Below are 9,957 nucleotides of genomic sequence, written 5' to 3'. Positions count from 1 at the left end.
AGCTACGATGTATATATGTTGCAATCAGCCTGGAGGGGCTTTTCACAGGCTGATGCTTTATTGTTGCATCCCTGAGGCCTGGCCGACTCTAAGATTACCAGAAATATGTGACATATTATATATCTGTCCCTCGGAGAAGAACCTTTTGCTTTAGCATTGCCACAATCCAAATAGCTGGAAATTGTGACATCTGCCTTGCAAACCGGGCTTCAAACTTCCAATCACGGCAGTGGTGTATGTACAGATACTTTCTCGCCCCTTGAAAGGCTATTGCTGAATTTGGTGTTTGGTTTGGAGCAGCAGGATGCCAGGTTTTTCAATTAAAAGCGAGATCATCGGTCCGCTAGTGCTGGCATGCAATCGTGTAGCGTTAGGCCTAAACCCAAAGGTGCCTCGTGGCGTGGAACAGACTCTTTTGAAACTCCTTATCATACTGTAGCAGTCTCATAGTACAGCCTTAGTACTGAGTACTCATCATCTAAAACAAATGCGTGCTGATGTTTCCAATGAAAACGTGCCTCGTGATTATTTGCCGCCGAAAGCAAATTGTGCCCTGCCGAGTGATTTGCATTTCAGCCAATCAGAGCGCAGCATTATGGTTGCCCTCCCGTTGTAGCCATACTGGATGCAGTATTAAAGATGTCCAGGTTTGTAAGATGCCAAAAAAAAATCGAGTTGCTAAGGCGAGGGACCTGCAGTGCTGCCCATGCGCAAGCGCACCGTACTCTGTGTCTCACCGATTACTTTGTGTCAACAGTTTGAAGGTGCCTACTATGAGGACGGCAAAGGCATGAGCATTTGGGACGTCCAAGCCAACAACCCCGGCTTGCTTCCAGAGGGCGACCGGATTCATGATAATCACACGGGTATGCTATTGGTACCCATGATTATCTGCTGAGGTAGGGTTGCTGCAGGGTTTCTGGGGTCGCTGCAATGCTGCAGCTGCTGAATTAGGGTTGCTGCAGGGTTTCTGGGGTCATTGCAACGCTGCAGCTGCTGAATTAGGGTTGCTGCAGGGTTTCTGGGGAGCTGCTGTGTTGCATGTGCTTAGCTAGGGTTACTGCAGGGTTTCTGGGATGAACTGATCTTTGCGCCTTACTACTTAGGACTTTACCATGAAGGTGTGAGGGTGACACCGCGATACTTTAATCTTTAATCCTTACACCATGTCAGTCTTCCAAGCTATGCTTGCCATGCTGCGCAGGCAATGTAGCCAACGATTTCTACCACAGGTACAAGGAAGATATCCTTTTGGCCAAAGAGCTTGGCGCGACACAGTTCAGGTTCTCTATTTCATGGGCTCGTATCTTCCCCAATGGCGATGGCTCCATCAATCAAGTGGGCCTTAAGCACTATGTAGACATGGTGGACTTCATTCTTTCCATTGGGATGGAACCAGTGGTCACTTTGTATCATTGGGACCTTCCTCAGGTGAGATTGAAGACATCTTTTTGAACATGACTTGTGCCTAAAAGAATATGCCTCAGCAAGCTATACAAGTAGTGAAATTTTTACAACCGCCATCAAGAACCAAATGCCTATTATGGTAGTGATTGTTCGCCATGATGGCGCAATTCATGTTAATGATGGGATATGTGCATGTACAGGCTTTGCAAGAAAGAATTGGCGGCTGGAATAGCGAGCAAGTTGCGCCCGTTTTTGCAGCGTATGCGGCAACAATGTTTGAGGCCTTGGGGGATAAAGTCACGTACTGGTCCACCATCAACGAGCCAAAAACTTTCTGCTGGGAAGGATATGGGAATGGAGGTCATGCCCCTAACATCCACAGCCATGTAAGAACCCATCCTAACCGTGCTTCGATGTGTGATACCAACTTGCCATGCTAACGCCTATTGGCATTGCCCAAAGTAATATTTAGGCATGTGACACTGTTTTCAAAACCAAATTTCTTTAAATTAGCAGGAAACTGAAATGCAACTATTTATGGATATCCCACTAATAGCATGTCAAATTGCGAAATGTATTTGTGTAGGAACAAGCTGCCAATTGTACCATCAATGTCCTAAGGGCGCATGCAGCTGCCGTCAAAGAATTCCGGAAGTTGGTTCCAGGTGGATTCGTATCAATGAACATCAACGTTGAGACATCGCTGCCGTACGATTCTACTAGTGAGCTTGACACGGTATGCATACGGCAACATCCTAGACATGCATGCATATGTATGTTTACTATATGTATGTACCAAATGACTGTAATCGTTAATACAGTATGACCATCATGCATAGTGTCGTTGTCCCTTAAATGAATGTACACGTGCACGTTTACGTAACATTACGAATCTGCACAGGCGGCCGCTCAGAGGAAAATGGACTTTGAAGTGGGAGTCTATATGGACCCGATTTTCTTTGGACAATTCCCCGACTCTGTCAGGGCTCGACTTCCATATCTTCCTGATATTACACCAAAGCTGGTTAGTACAAATGGCCACATTATTGATCAAATGCTTGCTACTTGCTCTAAAGTGTTTGTCCCTTGTGACCAATCCAAATTTAGATGCTTACATTTACAACAAATTTAGTCACATCTTGCCTTTGCAGGCCGATGCTTTGAAGGGATCCATGGACTACATAGCCATGAACCATTACACATCATCGTACGCCTTATGCATTGAACATGTTGTTTATAAAATGTCCGGAACGGAATTGTAGAATAAGAAGCCTGGAACTTGTGCAGCACAAATTATGGGTTGAAAGTTGTGCACATTACAGGTTCGTTCGTTACAAGTTCAATGCCACTTGTGCTTTGGGCAAGTCTGACTACGACGTTCCGGACAATCATGTCAATAAAAATGGTTTTGTGATCGGCAAACAAGGAGACTCAGGTGGGAACGCTATGCCTTTGCAATTGTAGAACGACACATGATTTTCACGAGTTACACCTTGCCTTTTAGCAATTGCTGACTTCGAAGGTGACTTAGACGGAAGCTTATGACGTATAGGGTGGCTTTACTCGTTTCCACTTGGCTTCCGAATGGCACTCAACTACATGAATGACCGGTGCGCTTCCAAGTCCTATTATAGTTGTAGTAGAAAAAGCTTCTACCTCACTCAGAAACTTGGCCATCAAATTTAAATATTGCATGTGTCTTGGAGGGAAACACCGATCAACCGTGCATGATTAATTATGATGAACCTTGCATAAACCTTGGCAAAATCTTGTATCGAATTGTAGGTACAAAACGGACTTCATTAGCGTCACCGAAAACGGCTTCATGGTCAAAGGTGAAGATGATATGACCATGGACGAAATTCTCAACGACAAGGCACGCATCGAATATTTCGAGGAGTACATCAAAAATGCTATCGCGGCAGTTGTCTACGACAAGGTATGTCGTGTTCAAGCAGATCAGATGGCCCATGATCGGTTTTGGAGGCTATATTTTTCACCTACAAAGCATGTGCATGACACGATGGAAGTTGGCAAATGAATGATGTGAACACAATTAATTTATTATGATGAGTAGTTTGGCAACTTGCCTGCTCTTGAAGACGCTTTAACTCTAGGTTACTTGAGAATGCACCAAAGCTTGACCTCCTTGTTTGCCATGCTAACAGGTGCCCATCAGAAGCTACTTTGCTTGGGCTTTGATGGATAATTTTGAATGGAAAGACGGCTATTCCAAGCATTTCGGTGTGATGTACTGGGATCGCTTCACACAAGTGCGCATCAAGAAGGCATCGGCGCGTTGGATGCAGAACAAATTCTTGGATGCACCAGGCAACTAGGAATGTAATGACACGTTATGTTGTGCAATGCATGCCTTGATGCGCAAACATGGTTGTATTTATTTGTTAATTATGTCACCAATTGTGCGTATCATACATGATATGCGTGCTTCCTGAGTAATTTACTTCTCTTTCTAGAAGCAAATGAATAATAGCAGGCGTTATCTCGACGGTGTGGTCCAGTAATTCCAAGGTCTGCTTGTAAAATGTGCAGAAAGAGCATGATGGGGATGTAAGACACGTCATCGCCAGGTGGACTTGCCCCAAACCCATGTGATCAGCTCAAAAATTTCCAGAGGCGCAGAGGGTTCAGCATCTGTTCGCGTTCTCACCACGATAACGTTACATTTGCATGTAGAGTAGCATTGCCTCATCGCTCCTATGCATGTATCAGTCTGGCCTTCGATCTGAAACTCACCATCTGGTGTTGGTCGGTGCACAGATATGCCGTCCGAGTCCACATTTAACAAGAGCACCATTATTTTCTTTTGTGTTCTCCAGCTCTTTGCAGTGAAGATCCTGCTCGAACGTCTCCAAGACGTGGGGCTCATCGAGGTGCCTGGCTGGGTCCCATTCCTCGCGGCTCGGACGAATTGCGGCCATGTGGACGAGTTTGAGTATGTCATCGTCAGCAGAAGCGTAGTCACTCCTGACGGGGTAATACCTGCTGCAGGTGCGCGAAGCATAGTGTCCCAGATCGCACCACAGCATCTTAACCCTAAGGAGACATCGTAGCAGCCAAGGGGCGCATGCACCAGCGGAAAAACACTCACTAGTGTTCTTCAATGCATTGTTAGTCCTGCAGGCATCTAAGCAAGGCGGAAAATGTATGATGCCCTCTACTGCAGCTTCCCTGCTGCTGTGCAAGCTCATCCTCACACTGGTGGTTCTGAAAAGGCAGTCAGGGTGTAAAGCGAAGTCAGTCATAAATATATCTTTCTTCTTCTGTGTGCAGTACAAGTGAAGGATGGCCATATCGCGGCGGTGAAGCCCATCAACGGGGATGCCTCCAGGGCAAATCTGACACATGCAGCCTTCCTTCTGACCGGCCTCACAAAGATCCTAGACTACGGGGACCTCGTTGTGTCTCCAGGCCTCATTGACACTCACGTCCACATGAACCAACCCGGCCGCTCCCACTGGGAAGGTACAGATGCCCTTTACTTTCGTCCACAAGACTATATCACCACCTGCCTTTTGCCCTGCGTTTCTTGAGCACTGTACAAGGCCGATCGCTGCAGTTTATCCTGTGCTGGGAGACGCTCTTGTTGATTCTCAAAGGGAAGATGCCGACATGCCTTGTACCTGTGACTTACTGCCCGTCCTGTAAGATCTGTAATGCTGACGGTGTTGAGGGCCGGCCCCCGTCCCCTATTTGTTGACAGAGCCAGATGAATTTCCAGCCTTGATCTGCTGTACCTGTACCTTACTGCAGGGCAGCTCACCGAAGCCTCTGATATGCACACCAGATGCAATCAGCACCGGGCCCTGTTTTTTCACGACTATACATCCTTCGATACGTTTTCATGACATTGCATCCTTTGCAAATTCTTGCACTGATTGCCACAATCCCCCTCCGTCCCACTTGGCGCTTCCAGCCTCCAACTAGGGAACTTATCAGGGTCCTACCGTATCTAGAGCGCGCCCCGGGCTTGTTTTTTCTAATTGGGGGGGGGGGGGGGGGGGGGTGCATATTTACTGACAATAGAAGCTGTGGGTGCAGGCATGGAGACTGCCACGAGTGCAGCTGCGGTTGGCGGCATCACCACAGTCGTGGACATGCCACTCAACTCTGACCCCACCACAACCACCGTCGAGCTGCTGCAGAAGAAAATCAGCGCCACTACGGTGAGTCAGCATCACTGCTCCAGAGCCGAGCAAACACAAGCTGCATGCTCCTCAGAAGGCTCAACAGCTGTCCTGAAAACATTTATAATGTGCTCTCCTTTGGACCGGAAGGCCTTAGTTGACCTTCAAGTGGGGTAGCGCTCTGTTACAGTTGCGTACAAGGCAGGAATGCTCCATGACATGCCTGGCTCGGCCTGTCGGACACTTTGTTATTTCCCAGTGGATGATAATTGCTTCACCTTCTCCATTCGCTGATGGCAAAGACCAGGGCTTGAGGCACTTTTGCTGGAGGTTGCTCCTGTCCGCCCTGATCCCGGCTTTGTCCTGGACGGTTGGTCGGGGGACTAAATCGGATGTTTTGGTGCACAGGGGGAGATAAGGGTGGATGTGGGGGTGTGGGGAGGGTTGGTGGCAGACAACGCCGGGGACCACGCTCTCCTGCAGGGCATGTTGGACTCTGGAGCGCTGGGCTTCAAGTCTTTCATGGTCCCCTCAGGTGTGCCAGTCCACCATACCACCATCTGCAGCTGTCAATTGGTTCTTTATTCAGCACTTCTTTAAGCAGCACTCTGAAATCAGGAAAGCAGAAGCACACGTTGATTAAGTAGCACGGGGAATCCCCCGCTTGAGCTACTACCTAAAATGCAAAGCTGAATTCGACCTGTGTGGCAGTGGCGTGTTTGTATGCGTGCAGTACCTGGATAGCTAATGCCCTGCCGAACCACAACACTGCTTTAATGGTCCCCCATGTCGACTCAGAATGGCTCTAGCATGACCCGGCATTCATGTTTACATGCCTTGTGATTTTGCAGGGATTGATGACTTCCCGTATGTGAATGAGACGCACATCAGGGCGGCGCTGCCCTTTCTCAAGTCAGCAGGCGTTCCCTACTACGTGCACGCTGAGCTCATGCCGCCGGATGACTCACCGGTGAGTCATCCCCTGATTCGCCACATGCTCCAAGCTCGTCTGAACTCAGAATCCTTCTCGTCCTGAGCACCATGTGCAGCATTGAACATGTGAATCTTGCGAAAGAGCAACCATCTCCGATTTCCTACCCGTAAATTCTAGTTTGGGGGCCAATCAGCACTGTGCTATTCAAGCATCCATTCTTTTCAGGCTCTCCCAGAAACAACCAGGACTGTTTGGAACGAGCCACGATTTGCCTGCTTTCTGCGCCATGCACTCTTCTGCTTGTTTCTGCATAACTCAACACAAGCCACATGTGTCCGCAGGGCGAGTGCTCCGGTGATGAGGCAAACCCGCGCATGCATGCGTCGTGGCTGGCATCACGGCCCCCTTCCATGGAGAACAACGCAATCAAGCTGCTCATCAGAGCGCTTGAAGAGGACGCCACGCAGGCGAAGCCGGGCTTCAGGATTCACATTGCCCACCTGGCAGACTCGGGCTCCATGGCAGACATCGAGACCGCCAAAAAGAAGGGTGCGCGCACATGCTTAGTCCTCTTGCGTTTGTTTCAAGCTGCAATCTCTGCATTGACCAAATTCCAACAATGCGCATAGGCGGTCACCTTTGCTTTTTCTTTCTTTTGAATCCCCACATCGCAATCAATTGGAAGCGGGCGCAATCATCGTTCCCATCCATTGTGCCGCACCAGCATTTCAAGCACAGAAGCGCAACATACAGTACACAGAGATTGAATGTTCCCAAGTTCTGAGATAGTGCACGTGAATGATCTCTCAGGTGCAGATATCTATCCTGTCGATCCACTTCGCTGGTCTCCTCGCAAGCGCTTTGGAGAACGGCAGTGTTAGAAAGGTTCTAAAGGATCCTGCTGCGCATGTTTTCAGGCCTGCCCATTAGCGTGGAGACATGCCCCCACTACCTGGTCTTCGCTTCGGAGGACGTACCAGAAGGCGCCACTCAGTATAAGTGTGCGCCGCCGCTGCGGCCGCGCGCCAATCAAGACAAGCTCTGGGAGTTTGTCATGGATGGCAGGATCAATTCTGTCGCGACCGATCACTCGCCATCGCCGGTTGAGCTGAAGCACCTGGAGGAGGGGGACTTCAGCAAAGCATGGGGCGGCATCTCAGGTGACCCCATCTAAAATTAGTGTTTCAATGATTTTGACGACTATAGGTTTTCGACCCTTCATCGACCATAAACTCTAAATCTACCGTTGCATTCCCCGGGAAAATATTTGCCATAAAGGCCCCTTCTCTGAACCCTACACCCTGAACCCAGAAATACTTCCTGTGGACTGCACAAGGGATCATTTGATTGATGAGTCATGACTGATCGTTGACTAATCAGTTGAACAATATCACCGCCTGGGGCTTCAGCGATTCTTTTCCACAAGTTCTGCAAGGGACAGCGCGCTGCAGGGAGTGCTTCTGGCAGGGAAACTCAATATTCGGCAATGGGGTCAGACCCCAATTTCATGCGCGCTCCCTGCATCCTGTTCCCGTTGAGACAATTTCCTAGTGTGCAGCGGGGCTCTTCTGCTCAAAGGCTTTGCTGTCATCCTTTTGTCTGTCATGCTTGTCATGAATTTTGTGTGCAAATTGCAGGCTGTCTTTGGCCTTGAGGCCAGTTGGTTTCGGGGTGACCTCTTGATGTAGTGGAAAAGGATGAAACAAGACTAAGTGACCTTCCATTTGATGGTGCAGGGCTGCAGTATGGGCTGCCTGGCACTTGGGAGGGGCTGAAATCGAGGGGAGCCGGGCCGGAACTGCTGGCGAAGCTGTGGAGCAGCTTCCCTGCTGAGCTGGCGGGCCTGCAGCACAAGAAGGGCGCCCTCAAAGCCGGCCTGGATGCAGACATCACGGTGCGCAGTTCTATCTGTTGCTAAAGGCCTCAACCTCCAGCAGTCAGCTCATGTGTCCTCAGGATGGGTTTGTAGTCTCTGCCAGATGATGTTGGTACCACGGCATCGAAAAAGAAGCAATAGCCGAGAGCAAAAAGTCATGCTGACCTGCCATACAGTGACTCATTTGGCTGTTGGACAAAGAGGAGGCTGTCAATCCATTGTGTTGTGTTCACTTGCCAGGCAGCCTTCCTCTAGTATCCACAGCAGCACCTGTATATCGATACAGTATGTACTTTGGGTCTGGCGAGTGGATCAAGGGGTGAGAAATCTGGCAGACGTTACCTGCAGACTCTTTACAGACACACCTTGCCTCTGGCAGGAACAACAACATGCAACTTTATCAACTCTGACCAGCAGTGTTTTTATGATTAGGGTATAGGGTAAACCCTAAAATATATGGTAAAAAACCCTAAAAACCCTAAGCAGTGGGTTTTGCACAGGTGTGGGACCCAGAGGCGCTGGCGAACACTTCTGTGGAGTCTCTACAGCACAGACACAAGCTGTCGCCTTACACCGACATGGCTCTGCACGGTAGAGTAGAGGCCACCTTCGTGCGCGGCCACCAGGTCTTCTCTGCCGCAGCCAAAAAGCCCCTATCTCCCCAAGTCTGCGGCAAGCCCGTGCTGAAGCAGAACCTGTGAAGATCCCTGGTGGGTTCGTTTCAGTCAGGACACCTCTGTTCTCCAAAGAGTCCGCTTCCACCATTGTGGGCATAAACCCACGATTGGCACCACACAGTTCGCTGCACTGTCCAAAATACACTATGAGACAAGCTCAAAGACTGTGCAAGCGCCTCAGCAGGGAAAAAGGGCATACACGAGGTCTAAACGCACTGCGTGGAACAGTAAAGACGGGTTGGATTATCGATGAGCGCCACTTGTGATGTCAGGCTGGTGTCGCCACGTCAGCTGAGCAGCTATGAAGCAGAGCGTCTGAGCGCTTGCTGGGTGGAAGGAAGAATGGCAAGAAGTGCCTTTCACAGTGTAGTACGTGATCCGCAAGTCAATGGACCGAGAGACTTGCAGAGCCTGCCAAGGTTGTGTTGCGATGCGATGTGAGGAGACATGTACATGCCTGGGATGCGAATATGACAGGTCAAAACAGCAGGCTCTCTAAGTGCTGTCTGAAGTAGAGACTGGCAGTGGTGGGAATCACTCGCACGCGAGCCTGCGCGTGCCTGATGTCATTCATGCACCAGGAAAATCGGACAAGGCACGGAGGGTGTGTGCGTGCGGTCCGTGAACACTGATGTACTGACAGCAAGTGTACTGGCTTTCCTTTACATCAGATCTCGGGCAGGAGGGATTCAGCAAGCGCCCCAAGTGGCAGCATTGTGACAAGGACTGTGTGCTAAAAGTTGACCTAGTGTCAGATATGAGATCACGTTGCTTTTTCACCACTCCTGAGACTTTGTGCGTTTCCAGCGCTGCGCAAAAGCTAGCTCACTGTGTTGATCTCCATGTCGATGCATCATCTGCAAGCCTGCTTTTGTCTTGCAGCTTGGAATCATTATCACTTGGACTGCTAGAGCC

At 49.4% G+C, this 9,957-nt stretch overlaps 2 protein-coding genes across 2 annotated transcripts; both read left to right on the top strand.

Annotated features, from left to right (window-relative positions):
- Positions 1-706: 706 nt before the first annotated feature.
- COCSUDRAFT_14573 (glycoside hydrolase) lies at positions 707-3,746 on the top strand (the record flags this gene model as incomplete). The annotated part of the gene is made up of 10 exons (XM_005648808.1): positions 707-866; positions 1,205-1,431; positions 1,608-1,793; positions 1,994-2,143; positions 2,309-2,431; positions 2,559-2,639; positions 2,773-2,842; positions 2,960-3,017; positions 3,193-3,334; positions 3,576-3,746. 10 exons carry the CDS (start codon positions 707-709, stop codon positions 3,744-3,746), a joined length of 1,368 nt encoding a protein of 455 aa, XP_005648865.1.
- A 322-nt stretch (positions 3,747-4,068) lies between these two features.
- COCSUDRAFT_28749 (allantoinase) lies at positions 4,069-9,066 on the top strand (the record flags this gene model as incomplete). Its single annotated transcript, XM_005648807.1, has 9 exons — positions 4,069-4,419; positions 4,702-4,893; positions 5,470-5,594; positions 5,964-6,090; positions 6,407-6,525; positions 6,831-7,038; positions 7,407-7,649; positions 8,226-8,383; positions 8,866-9,066. The coding sequence occupies exons 1-9, from the start codon at positions 4,191-4,193 to the stop codon at positions 9,064-9,066; spliced, it is 1,602 nt and encodes a 533-aa protein (XP_005648864.1). The 5' UTR covers positions 4,069-4,190.
- Between the last annotated feature and the right edge of the window lie 891 nt (positions 9,067-9,957).

The sequence above is a fragment of the Coccomyxa subellipsoidea genome (assembly GCF_000258705.1).
Source record: "Coccomyxa subellipsoidea C-169, whole genome shotgun sequence".
NCBI classification, from domain to species: domain Eukaryota; kingdom Viridiplantae; phylum Chlorophyta; class Trebouxiophyceae; family Coccomyxaceae; genus Coccomyxa; species Coccomyxa subellipsoidea.
Note: the sequence above shows the minus strand (reverse complement) of the source record. Positions and strands in the feature narration are given on the sequence as shown.